This window comes from Pterocles gutturalis, unplaced genomic scaffold (genome assembly GCF_000699245.1).
Source record: "Pterocles gutturalis isolate BGI_N339 unplaced genomic scaffold, ASM69924v1 scaffold21170, whole genome shotgun sequence".
Lineage (NCBI taxonomy): Eukaryota > Metazoa > Chordata > Aves > Pterocliformes > Pteroclidae > Pterocles > Pterocles gutturalis.
In genome coordinates this window covers 47128-61990 of record NW_010143960.1, presented here as the reverse complement: position 1 = coordinate 61990, position 14863 = coordinate 47128, and the positions used below count along the sequence as shown (strand labels likewise).

Sequence of the window (14863 nt, the reverse complement as noted above, 5' to 3'; positions counted from 1 at the left end):
TAAACTTTGGTGGGTGTAGCAGTAAATATCTTAAGATGTTACTGTCTGCCGTTGCTGTCTGATGAAGAACATTAACTCACTAGAAAGCACAGCAAAATAAGATGCGTTCCTGTGCCTTAACTGAACCAAGTCTTGGCACAATTCACAGTCCAGTGTCTTAGCACAAAATAATTTTCCTTTGTTTCGAGTTAATACACTCACACACAAATACACAGAGGCACCTGAAACATGAACAAATGTCCAAGTTTTTGCTGCCCTTCTGTAGGGGGATTATATTCTGTCCCTGCAGAAGGCTGTATACTCTTGCACCAGTGCAGTTAGAGCTATTTGAATCCTCTGACTTATGTTTAAGGTGGAAATGAAATTAATGTACAAGCATTTCAGCTCATAATTTGCTTTCTGAAAAAAAGTTTTATTTTCTGTTTTACATACTGTATGTGAAAAGATGAATTAACACTCCTAACTCTTCCTCTTCTGCCATCCCACTGATGGTAGATGAGAACTTCCATATTAGAATGGTGAAGCTAGAAAGCAAATTACTGCCTGCTCTTTAGGTAACAGAGATTTCAAATTCTCTACTATGCCTTCATCAGGTGTGTCTGCCAGCCAGCGCAATACACCTTTTTTATATGTCTGTGTAAAATAAAAATAATAAAAAACCCTAAAGGATCATTCATAACTGTGGAATTTCAGTTTCTATTTCTAGTCTAGCCTTGCCTTTTATAGGAAACAGTTTACTGTTAAGTATCTTCCCAAAGAACTCCTGGAATTACTGATTTTTTTTCAGAGGTTAGGGGAAGGCATATTGGTAAGGAAATAGTGTATTGAGGAAGAAAAGAAAATATTGTTTTTAACCAGCTTAAACATTACAGGAGATAAAATGCTGATAGAGTCCATGTGACATTGCACAAACACCAATCTAATATTTGATTGATTATAGTATCTTTAAAGTTGTGAATCCAGACTGCAGTTCTTCAAGTGCAGATTTTTATCTTTAACTTCTGCAGCTGATGGGACAGTTGACAGTGGCCAGGGATCATCTGTTTATACTGAATCATGTGTGAGCAGTCAACAGACTGTGTCGTATGGTTCCCAACATGACCAGTCCATCTCAACAACTGCAGTCCAGGGATATGCAGCTTCAGTTGGCCAAGTGCAGTCGCAGCAGCATGGAGGATATCAGCCACCTGCAGTGGTAAGCTGAAACTTAATAGTATTGCAAATGCATGAAATTATTTTATTTTTGTATTTCTCTTGAAAGGAAAGCCTGCCAGGCAATCTTTCATGTATGTTTTGTTTTGCATGTGATACAAATTCTGCATGGGAATAGTAAAGGGGTTATTTTTGCAAGATGACCAAGTCCTAGCGGGCGGTGGGGAAAGTGCAAAGGCATCTTTGTCTTTAAAGCTTTTATTTAATCTTCAGTGCCCTTAAGCAGAATGGTGGGTTAGTTTTTTTTATACATGGAAGTAAAGTCATCAGAACAAGGCTATCTCATGAAAGGAAGCATTTAATCTCCCTTGGGAAGGTGATACGTGTATGTCTATATGAAGTTACCAGGGATCAAACTGTTCGTTTGATTTGAAGAAGGGATTAGAATAATTTGAGTTACTGTATAAATATGAAATTGCTGTGTGTTCTGTGAGGCTTTGATTACAGATTCTGCAGGTAAGATTTTTTTAACTGTTATAGAATGCTGCATGTGAGAACTTCGGACTGAAAAGACCCCACATCCTTGTTCCCAATTTTATTTTTAGCTTGTGTTGATTTGCTCATCAGTTACCATGCATATCCCTTTTCCCTGGAAGTCTGCACTGGGCACAAATACTTTTCCTACTATGTTCACTTGTGTTGCCCTTTTTTTTTGGTATTTTTTTTCCTTGGTATGTCTTTTGGATCCGAGTGTGAGAGTATGCAGAAGTCTATTCTGACTCTGGAGTAGAACTTCTGCTAGTCTTATATTGTCTTCAGTGGTCCCCTTGTCACTTGTTTTTTACAGAAATAAAAATAAAAATCTAAGCCTGAGGCAGAGACATTATGGTATAATGTAGTAATACCATAAGGGAGAAGACGTGACACTCTAAGACCAAGGGTCCTCACTTCTTTTTGGCACACATGGTTGTAGGCTTTGTAACAAAATAGTTGGTGTTACTAGCTTTATGGAAAACTTTGCTGGTTTCACTCACAAGCAAAGTATCTCCATCTTTTTCAAACACACTTAACCTGAAGCTTGTGATACTGCTAGTCCTTGATCAAATGAATATTTAATCCCTCTAAGCTCTTGTTCTGGGCAAGCCATATTTTGGTGTGTGGCCATATATTGGACCAGAAGCCATGTCACTGTCTTGGGATGGCTAGCTTCCAGGTTGAAAGACCATAATCTTTTGAGAGGGGATGGGAGAACAAGCATATATCAGAGGTATGATCAAGCTGCTTAATTCACTGCTAAACCATACTCATGCTCTATAATGATGACAGTGGTACCAGGAGGTTGACAGAATGGAGTAGAACACTACAGGAACTACTGACAGTTTGTTGGGAAGACAAAATGAGAAGGCAAAATTATATTGACAACTGGAGAAATGGCCTTAAAAGAAATAGAATGCAGTTCAGTCAGGACAAGAACAAGGTTCATGTTTAAACAGGAATAATCACCTACGCAAGTATAGGATGAGCAACAACTGACTAGGCAGCAATTCTGCCAAAAAAAAAAAAAGGTCAGGGAGGGATTACATTGGACCACAAGCTGGACATGGTCAAAATCATTGTGCTGTTGTGAAAAAGGCAAACATTGTGTTATGTGAAGTAGTTCTGCTCTTGGCCGTTGGTAAGTCCGTCCTGGACACCCTGCTTGAGTGAATTTGAGGGTGAATTGGGAGAAAATTCAGAGAAGAGTGAGAAAAAAACCCCACCCAGAACTGCAGAAAACATGGTTTGTGTGCAAATACTGAAGGAGTTAAGCTGAGCCTGTAAAAGATGAGCTTGGGGGAAAGCGAAAGCTGTAAAGGCTGTTGTAAAATAGGAGGAGGCTAATAAGATCACAACATTGTTGTCAGATACAATAAGAAACAATAAGCCTAAATTGCAACAAGGACAGTTAAGTGCCTTGGAACAGGTGAAGAATATGGGTATTTATTTCATCCTTTGAGTTCCCTTGTGCCTCTCCCAAATTTTTGATCAGTCTAGCAAGATTTCTCACATCAGAAATCTTTAAAATCAGATCTCCACTGGATATCTTGAAGTATTTTTACCAGAAGTCTGTATTTGATTTCAGTTATGTTAAGAAGTTGTGGATTACATCTGTAAGAGGCATATACCATTAGAGAAGGAAAACTTGCAGTTGAGGACTACCTCTTTCTATTCACTTAGAATACAACAAAACACACCACAACAAAAAAACAATTAAAAACCCCCCAAACAACCCAAACCCCTTAATTCTGATTTTTCCAATTTGGTTGGATTTTGACCTGTGGCCTTATGGATTGTGGCAAGATTACAAAATCTTTTTGCTTTTATTGGCCCAGTATCTGGAAAATGCTTGTGTAAGACTAATTTTACTGAATTTTCCACACAGGAAACCAACTTTTTTCCACAAATCCGGTTGTAGAATATGTACTGTTTAATTTTTTTATGGTAATATTTTAGTTAATGAAGAGCCAGCTGCATGCAGTTGGCCCACTTAATTCAGGCAGGGAGGTGTTCAAGCAGAGAGACTGATGAGGTGATATGTATAACACACATCCACTCATTAAACTAAGAATGAATGTTTGGAAGGTCATCAGTGTCTGTTTAGGTTTTTCTATTTGTCAGATTACCAGATGCTGTGAGTACACACAGTATAGGCTGCATCAGTGGCCCTGGAGAAAACACTCTCCTATCTGCTCTGCCTTCCACGTGCTTCTTGTAAGGGCACTAGGGAACTTCCCACACTGCTCAGTAACCTAAGGCAAACTTGGGTCCTCAGAGGTGCACATAGCCTGTTCCCAGTGTGTATTGGCGTTCTTTCAGCATTTCTCATATCGTCTTGCACACGTGGTAGTCAGCATAGGGCCTCTCATTGTGTGTCTGCATTTCTTTTCTACCTCATTATAGTTTTTGCTGGTTTTGTTTTTCATTTTTTTGAAGTGTTCAATTCTTAACTTTTGTTTTCCTCCTTTAGCCTCAACGTGGTCGTAGCATGTCAGTTTGTGTCCCCCACCTTCCTGCTCTTCCCTCTCTGTCCTGCATCCCTCTCAGTGCTCCTTGCACCCCACCACCAGCGCTGTCTGCACCTCTTTCTCCTTTCTACCTTCGGACTGTCCCTGAAGAAACATTTGCAGAAAAGCTTTCTAAAGCCCTGGAAAGTGTCCTGCCCATGCACTCTGCCTCTCCACGCAAGCATCGACGCTCCAGCCTGCCCTCCCTCTCTGTCAGTCCTGTATGTGTTCCCATTTGCCTCCTGGCACAGTAAGATAAGTTATCATTAAATACATCCTGGGCTTTGGACATTTTTAAAATGAGAAAATGAAGAGCTGATTCCTTATTCCTTATACTGTACTGCTGGAATATTGCTTTTTTGGGAAGCAGTACACTTAAGCATTATCAAACAGTGGCTGACCACTTTTTTTTCATATTCTAGGATAGCATAAATATGAATTACCTAGTTGTACCACAGAAGGTAAAGAGAAGACTAGTTCTTATCCCTTTAAGTCAGAAGACCAGTTTTTTGTTTTCCAGCTTCTAAGGAAGCACTTAATGTCAGTTAAGCCCTGCACAAAACAACCAGCTTTAAAGCTTGGTTGCTGTGGCTGGTTATTCTGAAAGCTTTGGCTAGCTGTGGTAGTGATAATAGAAATTCAGAGTATGAATTCCTTAGAGGATTTTTCTGTAGGTTCAAATCAGAAATGCTACTTCAGCTGTTTCTTGATGGGAAGAAGCCATTATTTCACGTTTCTCAGAAGATTAGATGCAAGATAGCTTGCAGGCAGGAGGTATTCTGTTTTCAGTTTTGGCCTTTGATTTACATGAAATAAATTTGGAGAAACACTTCTCTAACTGAAGTATATGGAACTAGTTTTCAAAACAGAGGAAGAGTTCTTCATCCTGTAGGACCTTCTTGTTAGTGTTGGTCAACATGGAAATTTGCTGTTGCTTTTCCAGAAAAAAGGGTTTGGGGAGAAACAGAACAATGTAGAAATGGCAACTTGCAAGAGTAATAAATGGCATGTCTTAAAGACAGTGTATTTGCTACTGACTGTTGCAATTTTTTTTTCCATTTAGGGTTGATAATACGGTGTTTCTCAGCATACTGTAGGCAGAGCTGAAAAAGCGCATAATTACAAAGCTGTTTGGTGTTCTTACATAGAACTCGCTGTAGTGAAAATTTTCCTACAACTCTTAAATAAGATGAGCCTCATCTGAAGTAGTATATCAGACAGAGTGGAATTGCCTGCAGACCCTTTTACTAAACCTGTGGATGTTTTATTGTCCAGGCAAGAATTAGGTTTGTTTCAGTGAGTGCTAATTTCCTATGTGAAATGGTATGATCAAAAGTTGATCAAAGGGATCAAAAGCAATGATCAAATTGGGCAGAATCGAAAGACTCTGCAGTTTTATAACTTTTTTTTTTTTTTATCTCTGGGCTGGAATGGTTCAGTTTTGTCTAATAAAAGGTTTCTCTAGCTCTCTGGATTGCAAACAGAACACATTCCTGACAGGACACTAGCACTGTGGTTTTTGCATTGAATAATATTAAGATCTAATGCCATTTTTTCTTCTAAATGCAAACTAGAGGCTTTGCATTGTTGCTACTACCAAGTTCTGAATTTTCATATTCCCCAGATGGCAGTAAGCTCAGGGGTTTGATTGGCTTTCAAGCAGTGATCACAATGGATGGCCTGTGACGACAAATCTCATTCCATTGTCAGGAGCAAAACTGGTTTATTTTTGTGAATTATTGGTATTGGACTGGAAAAGCAGCTCTAACACAAGCAAATGTTTCCATTTGTAGCTATGCCTGCCATGGATGTATTTAATGGATATTTACAACTCACCTAAATTTCCTAAGTATTGTATGTTTTTGACCATGAACTGAGTAGTCATTCTATAAAGTTACTTCACAGAACTGCCTAGTGAACTGTGCATGTTGATGTGCTTTCACTTTTAATGTATGAATTACTTGTCTTGTTCATGTCAATACAGCCTCAGCATCCGCGTGGGGGAACACCAACGTTCCCAGATTCACAGATATTTTTCCCAACCGTTCATGAACGGCCGGTGTCTTTCTCACCACCACCTGTCTGCCCGCCGAAGGTGGCAGTTGCTCAGCGGCGCAAGAGCACTTCATTTTTGGAAGCCCAAACTTGCCACTTCCAGCCATTGCTGAAGACTGGCCAGAGTTTAGTTCCACCTGGTGGTAGCCCCACCAATTGGACACCAGAGGCATTCGTTATGCTGGGCACAGCATCTCAGAGAGTCGCTGGAGAGCCTCTGCATGTGCAAGTTAATCCTGTGTTTGAGCCAGCTCCTGTACACAGTGACTATAGATCTGGACCAACACCTCCAGAGGATGCTCACTACAGAATGCATCCAGAAGCTGTATATTTGGTGGGCATGCACTATCCATCACAGGTATCGGAGCAGTATGATCAAGTAGCTTATAACTCTCATGGGACTGAACAACATTTGAAGCAGGTCTCTGAGTCTAACCATGGGCAAGGTGGTGCTCCACAAAGCTCTGTGTTCGACTTTCAGTCGGGGCAAACATACTTGGCAAGACATGTTCAGAACCTGAGGCTGGATTCTGGGATGGGTCCCCTTTCTCCATTATCCAGTGTTTCAGCTCCTCTGAGTGCAGATCCTGCTCAGATGACCTTCCACCAGGTATTTGTTCCACACTCTGCTCCGGCTGTGCTCTCTCACAGTGGTGATGGCAGAGCAAGCTGTATCTTTGAGTTCCATGTGCACACACCGACTTCTGCTCCAGCAGAAGGGGCAGTTTTACCCCAGCGGGTCTACAGAAGTCGCCGGGGCTCTATGGAGACCAGTCAAGAGGAATCCACTCAAGGCCTAGGGTCGCATGGTCGGCTTCAGCCTGTGACAGAGGAGCAGTGTAACTATCTCGGTCCTGAGTTAGCAGGTCCCAGAGGGGGCTCTGCCAGGCGGAGCTGGCCGGAAGGAAGCCCAGAATACTCCAGTGATTCCTCACAGCTGACTTCCTCTGACACTGGTGATTTCCAGTCTCCTCCCCCTACAGGGGGGTCATCTTCTGCTTTTGGTTCAGACTTCTCATTACCCATTGTTCAGCTGCCTCAGAAGGTATTGCAAGAGTCGCAGCTCTTCATCTGCTTCCCCCAGGGAGCCTCGACTCAGCAGGCCATGTCCACCTCGCTTTCATCAGGACCACCTGCACTCTATCCTCAGGTTACAGGAGCAAACCCTTCCAGAATTTCTCTGCTTTTTATAAGTCATACCTTGCACTTTAAAAGGGGACTTTTGTTCTTAGACTTGCTTCATGTGGGTTCTGAGTATTAGCATTCATGGGGTGCCTTTCCACTGAGTCAGTAGTGTACTAGGGTCTCTTTACTTGCCAGGTTGCGATGAGATAGAGGCATCAGCAACCACTTGGTCTGTGTTCAGCTTTGGCTGAAATACTGTTAGGGCATTTGTGTTAATAGTCAGCATTCCTTCTGGGCCCCCCCTTTTTTTTTTTGTTCTGTTTTGCAAAAGATAGCTGGAGTACAAAATTGGCTTTTAAACAATGGGTTTAATGAAATGTATCTTCTCCACAGTTTGAATCAGCAGTGATAGTAAAACTTGCTTTGTTGTTTTTGTTCCTACTCCTTAGTCATTTAATGCGTTATTTCGAGTGGAACTTCTATATAAATAGTGTTTCATTAGACAACAACAAGGTAAATTTGGTGACTGTCCAAAATGCAAGAGCTTTTTCGAGGCTTGGGGGAAGAAAGTCAGAAGAGAGGAAATGGAAGGCACTGTTATTATGTACATGTAGCCAGATTTGGAAATGTACTTGCAGGATCATTAAAGCAACTAAACAGTTGTAAATTAGTGGCACAAATAACTGTTGTTAATAGGTATTGCTTCCTAAGCCTAGAATATGGTGTCCTTTTAAAAAGCAAAATTTGAGGCCTGGTGATTAGTTTGGTGGTACACGTTTTGTCAGTGTATGTGGTATTTGCACTTGCAATAGTCAGTAACGCATTTGTACACCGTGACTGTGAGGTATATGCGTGTATACTTCGTGTCTGCACTTAGAGTCTGAAACGTTTCAAAAGATTATTTTTTTGTGAAAAGAGATGATCTGCTTTAAGTAGACTTCTCTTTTACTCCCCATGTTCTTTGAATTAGGAGCGCTCTGACATTTTAGTTATTGGTGTATTAGCAACTTTGGAATTTGTGTGAAGGAACTGGAGAAGAATCTTTTTGCTTTTTCTGGTAAGATCAAGAACTAAATATTTAAGGCTTTCTGGATGGGATAATAGAGGTGTTAAAGCTGAAAGAGCTTTATCACTAGTCTAATAGATAGTAATTTCTGTGCTGTAGGAGAACTGTTGGACTGAAGCTGCTACGCAAGAAGTTTGAAAATTACTTGGGGATTGTTTCTTCATAAGCCACTTTTGTTAAACTTCAGGAGTTGACTTCTGATGGATGCAAAATATATCTGGAAAACACAATAAGGGATCATGATTATTTTCCAGAATAGAAGTTCTGGGATCTTTTATCTAATTCACTAAAAGATCAGAGTTTGAAGTGCAAACAGAGTCAACATGAACAGATGTTACAGCAGTGAGATATAGCACATGTTTAGATCTGAGCCAATAAGGGCTTCAAGCTTCTAAAACAGCAAAGAAAAAGATGGTTCTTTCTATTGACAATCTGCTTTCCCAAAGTTTCTATAATTAAAAATGTATGCAATTTCAATAAATGTGTTCCTAATACACTTCTACAAGTGGAATGATCATAGCATTCAGGAATTTTAGTAGGTATTTTTGATATGATACATACACACCAGGTCTGTTTCTTACAAAGACAGATCACCAAAGTGGTGCATTGTCAGGGAACTCATTTAGAGGTCTTTCTCTGGTTGTCTCCCAGGATCTGATAAAGAAATATAATAGTCACAAAATAATATTGAAAATCCTGGGATGTGCTAAAAAAATGTCAGCCACTAAAATACTAATGAAAATTCATTCCATTTTCCTCTACATCTTCTACATTAATTTGTATGCCACTCATCCCTTTTTTCATTGCTTATTCATTAAAAAATTATGTATTAGCTAGAACATGGACCCCCACGTTCTTCAGTAACCAACTCTTGGTAGCCTTTGAGTGGTAGTGAGCCTGGAAATGATTTCTAGCTTGTATTTTTATATGCCTGTCAAAGGAACTCATGACATGTACTGACTACTTTGTTATTGGTCTAGAATTCCGTGTGTCTTTGATTTTTTTAACAGATAGTTTTATTTCCTTCTAGCCTCCTTCTGTTCCCCCAGCTAACTGTGTTTAGAACACATGTAAAGGTAAAACTTAATGCCTCTGTTTCCAGTTATCAGACCAAGGCATCCTGCTCTTAAAGCATCATCAGTGGGAAAAGAAGCTGGTAGGCTGATCTGTCTTACGTTGAGGGGCATGTGGGTTGCAAAGACTTTCTATATTGGTTGTTTTGGAAGACTTAAAGTGGAGTTCAGTACTTCTCCAGATTGCTCTGCTTTGTTCCGGTTGTCGTAGTGGAATTTGGCCGAAAGGACTGGTTATCCAGAAGGACAGCTAGAAACCTAGTCCGACCAGATCATTCTGGGCAGAAGTGATTTTAACTACCTGCTGCAGAAACCATAGGGCTTTTAAAGCTGATAATCTTTGTCATTTTTTTTCTCCTCCAGACACAGGTGCAAGGCCAGTCAACTTCAAGCAATGCGTCAGTGCCATCCCAGCCTACCCAACACACTCAGCAGGTAAGATCACAGTCCCTAAACCCTGGACTAAAATACTTTTAGTATAGGGTTTTGATGACTCTTTTAAGAACAATTGACTACCTCTGTCCCCTCTTCAACCCATAGTTTTAGACAAAAGCAATGGGATCCTCTGGGGCTCACGCAGTCTAATATGCTATGAGATTAACTTCCTTGACTTTCTGAAATTTGGTTTTAGAATCCATGTTAATGCTTATTTTCATGTATCTCTCTTCCCCAACTTCTACCTGAGCTTGCAGTGGAGTTCCCATTCAAGGGGAGACATGTCAGGATTTGCAAGTTAGACTGTCTAGAGTGGCAGACTTCATTCTTGTGATTTCTTCTAACTGGAAATACTCTCTTCTGCAACATCCTCTTAACTGCCTTTTCTTCCTTCATAGAATCTTCATTCTTGTTTTCACAGGTGAAATAATTCTGTTGCAAGACTTGGTGCTGATAATGGAGTTGTATTAGTGATGCTAATAAATAATTGCTAAAGCTTAATTGACTCAGCATATTCTGAAGAACCACTGATGTCACTTATGAGGGAGTAAAAAGTAGAATTTAAATAGGATATGCTTTAAAAACTTCTGTGGGGGGAAAAAATAGCTTCTACCTCTTTTCCCTACTACAGAATGCACAGCAGCCAGCCTCTTCCCAACAGCCTGGACAATACCAGCTGCAGCAGCCATCAGTTTCTGCTGGCGTCACTCCCACACAAACTGCCTCTCAAACTCAGACTTCACAGATTGTGTCAATGCCTCAGGAAGCAGCTGGGTCACAGGTAAACAAAATTCTTCTTTCTAGCAGAAGATTTTTTTTTTCTTCACAGCATGAATTCAACATGCTTCTACTTTCACTTTTGTCATCTTTTCTAGTGGTTCCAAAACATGAATCCAGATAATAGTGTTCTTAGTGTACTACAAGTGTGAATTTTGTTGGAAAATGTGTTGGAAAGTCTTTCTTTCACATGTGGCAGTCGTAAATAATTTGAGGGAGGGATAGTACTTCCATACACAAAGATCTTTGACTCGTCAAAAATATAATGATGTGTATTGAAGAATGGTATATTATTAATGGATTTTCAGGAACTTATCATTTCTCTGTTTCCCATCAATGTCTATCTTCTACACCACTATGTGTGTAAAACATGCTCACTTTATTTAGGTAGTGAACCATAAGGACTGCCTTCTCTATTCTGTCATCTTTCTTATTCAGCTCTTCTCCTTTACACCCTAGTCAAGAAGCTTCTGTTACTGAGTATTACTTCATTTTGGCTCATATCTCTATCTTGAACATGTGAGCCTTGATTTTGTTTTTAAAATTGTTTTGTTGCTTGTTCATCTAAAACTGCCTTTTCAGTTGCATCATTTGCTGGCTTTAATTGACATATCCCCTGCCATTCTCTGAATGCTGGCACAGTGGCTTTTCATTCTCCGTTGCTTTAGTCCCCATACCCAAAGCTGACAGATTTGTTGAAAGATTTGCACTTCTTTCCTGTAAGAAGGCAGGCTTGGCTCTGGGGACAGAGTTGAGGGGAATTAGATTCTGTTTATGCAGAAGTCAGTGCTTCAGGGTATTTGAACATTGCTCTTTCACCCTCTGTGGGTGTCTGTTTCAAGAGCCTGTTGAGTTCTTCAGGGGAAGTGTTGCAAAGTGAGGACCTTTTGGAACTCTAGCCAACTTCCCAGCCACTCTGCCAACTGTGCTCCCCACCCACTTTAACAGAGTGCTATGACTTGAGTAATTCTTTCTTTGACTAATGCATAAAAATTCTGCTTTCTGCAACCCTGCTTTAAAAAAACTATCTCTATTTTCTTTACCTCCCCAGCTTCCTGTTTCCCAACCAGTGTCGATCATCCAAGGCGAGCCTCAATTACCTGTTGCAGCACCTTCTCTCCCTCAGCCTTCAGTTGCCCCATCAGTCCCTATTGGTTCTCATTTTCTACCCATGGGACAGCCCTTGCCAACTTCTATGGTTCCCCAGTTCTCAGTCTCTCAGTTGCCCGTAGCAGCTCCTCATGTGTCAGTGGCTCAGCCAGGTTTCCAGTCACTGCCCATTTCAATGGCAGCTGGCATGAATCAGCCATTGCTCACGCTGGCAACGTCTGCTGCGGCAACCGCTGTCCCTGTAGGATCAACCGTTGGCCCTAGCCAGCTTCCCACACTGATGCAGCCTGTGGCTCAGTTGCCCAGCCAGGTTCTCCCGCAGCTCCTGCAGCCGGCTGTCCAGTCCATGGGATTGCCAGTCAGCATTGGACAAGCTGCTGAAGCTTCACTTCCTGCTGGAGATGCTCTTTACCAGGTATTGTTGCAAGCCAGCAGAGCTCTTCTCCACATTTTACCTATTCCTCTAAGATACCAGATCTGAACTGTGTGCCCTTGCCAACTCACTTCTCATAAGAGAGCCATTAAGCCACAAAGATGAGTTCTGTTGTGTGGTGAAGGACCATTTTAAGGAAGGGGGGAAAAAAAAAGTCCCTGGACACCCTGATGTTTTGAATTTTTCATATTTGGCAATGGAATTTGTCTAAAATCATAGTGCAGGACTTTGGTCAACCACTGTGTGAAAGAGGACAGCTACATATCCAAGAGATTTGTCAACTTGGGGGGGGGGGAAGAACCCCAAAATTGTGATTTTAAGAATGGTGGATGTGTGTTGGAAAGAAAATCAATGGCAACATATTCAGCAATATCAGTATTTCATTCCAAGTCTGGGAAGGGGAAGGGATGTGGGAGGGGGGACCCAGATTTTATAGAAATGTTAGACGACATGGATCTTGAACATGACGTAAGTACCTGATGCTAGTTGTGAAATGCTAGACTGTTGGGCACAGACTGCTTCAGCTACTTCATGCAGTCACTGTAAAAATGGCAATTTGAACAGTGACAAAAAATAGTGACTCAGCATGTCATTGTTCTTCTAAAACAAAAAATGTATAGATGTAGAAGTACCTGCACTGGGGTTATAAGGAGCGCTGTAGAACAGAAACAGTGCGTAAGAACGTTCCTGGGTCAGCTTATCATGAGAGGACAGGAAGAACATAAGAGCGTTTTTGCTATTCGTCTCAAGAATAAGCAGTTGCATAACATCTTTTGAGCAGTAGTTGTTCAGCCTGAAAATTCTTCAAACTAATTTCAAATCTCAGCCCTTACGATATTAAACCAAATTGGCAACTATAAGAGTTGGGAGATGAAGATTGTTTTGCCTAAGACTTGGAACTTTGAGTAGAAATTTGCTTGTTCAAGCATGGTGACTTGCAAGCTGAGCTTTGTCTACATGATCTCTGGGAGGATAGTCTTTAGGAGTGCTTGAATGAGTACAGAAGGTTGGACCATGCCCCTGAAACTGATACTTTTTTACTCTCATTTCCTAATTAGCTCTGATGTTCACTAACTTGACTCCTTCATTTCTGTTACAGGGCTTCCCATCTCGGCTGCCTCCTCAATACCCAGGCGACTCGAATGTTGTACCTTCCTCTGCTGTGGCCTCTGTTAGCGTTCCTTCTGCCGTACTGTCCCCTCCCTTACCCACAGATGCGGTGGCTCAGCCGGGCTACCTTCCTCCTGTTGTGCAGCCATATGTGGAGCAGAATGTTTTAGTTCCCATGAGCAGCCTAGGAGGACAGGTTCAAGTGCCCCAGCCTGCAGTGAGTTTAGCACAACAGGCCTCATCTGCCTCCTCACAACAGGCAGTTTTGGAGGTAAGTACGTTGAATATAATGTAACAGTATTTTTAGGACATTTGAATTATACTACAGTGTATGTGTGTGGGGAACTAATACCTTCCATGCTTGTCTTCAGTTGGAAATTAATATTTGAAATGACCTTTTTCTTACAGCAGAATGTCATGCCAATGTGGGGACCTTGTTGCCACTGGCTGTTCTGTTGGGAAGTGAGTGTGCATCCTGCAGGCAGAAACCTGTTAACACTTCACTTCTTGCTAGTACTGTAGGATATTTTTGCCCTATCAAAGACAAACTGCAACCGATAGCCTTTGAGAATCTGTTGTTATGCCTATTCTCTGCAGCGTTATTCTTGCTAGGGAGAATTGGAATTGTCTTTATGTTCTGCATTGGCTTGCCTTTTGCACATTCTGTTAGTAAGACTGGCTGCATGGCAAACTGTAGTGACACATAGCAGTAGAAAGGATGGCTGATTTCCTCTCCCCACCCCTCCCAGATGATGATTTGCTTCACTGCAGTTTGCTCTAGAATCTTTTGTAAATTAGAGCTGTCTAGATGCCGGCTGTTTGAAGTTCTAAAAAGGTAGTGCTTTTAGCTTTACAACTGATTTGGGAGGAAACATTGAAGACTGCTGGGTTACTTGAAAAGGAACAATATTCTTGGGGGGGGTTCTTGATGTAGGTTTCTATCCATAGGGTGCTCAGGGAGCCTCACAGACTGCTCCTTCAGAGACACTTCAAGCAACACAGCCTGCTCAGTCTACCCCTTTGGCTTCCTCTTTGGATAGGTAAGCATTGTTTTCTTTTCACCAAACTGAAATTCAGGTTCATGTGTTAGATTGTTCTTCCTTGGGTGATCTTTAGATATCTTTTTTTCATCAGAGATATTTTTTTCACTGAGGGTGTTCTTCACAATGTGAGGAAATAAACTTCTTATAGTTACCTATAACAGGCTTATGAGAGTTGGAGTAAGTTTTGGTTTACAGCAGGGTATGGTGGGAGTAAGCAGGATTGTGTATAGTGGTGTAACTTCTAATCCTCTTTTATTTGTCATGTCAAATGGATCATAAAAGGAAGTTTTACTGTCCTTTTGGCACTTAAACAGAATTCAAACTCCAAATAGCTTGAAAACATATTTAGAAGATATATTTGTACCCCTGGGTTTGCAAGATATATGTAGCTAAATAGTTACTATTAGAATTGCTATTCAAGCGATCCTAAGTGTTGACAG

At 41.1% G+C, this 14863-nt stretch overlaps 1 protein-coding gene across 1 annotated transcript in view; it reads left to right on the top strand.

Annotated features, from left to right (window-relative positions):
* WNK1 (WNK lysine deficient protein kinase 1) overlaps positions 1-14863 on the top strand; it is a 104737-nt gene that overhangs the window by 61473 nt on the left and 28401 nt on the right. Inside the window, exons 8-15 of the mRNA XM_010084961.1 lie at positions 1008-1195; positions 4160-4417; positions 6181-6609; positions 9879-9950; positions 10582-10731; positions 11779-12252; positions 13370-13651; positions 14329-14420. Of these exons, the coding sequence (XP_010083263.1) occupies positions 1008-1195; positions 4160-4417; positions 6181-6609; positions 9879-9950; positions 10582-10731; positions 11779-12252; positions 13370-13651; positions 14329-14420 (1945 nt within the window). The remainder of the gene's footprint in view (positions 1-1007; positions 1196-4159; positions 4418-6180; positions 6610-9878; positions 9951-10581; positions 10732-11778; positions 12253-13369; positions 13652-14328; positions 14421-14863) is intronic.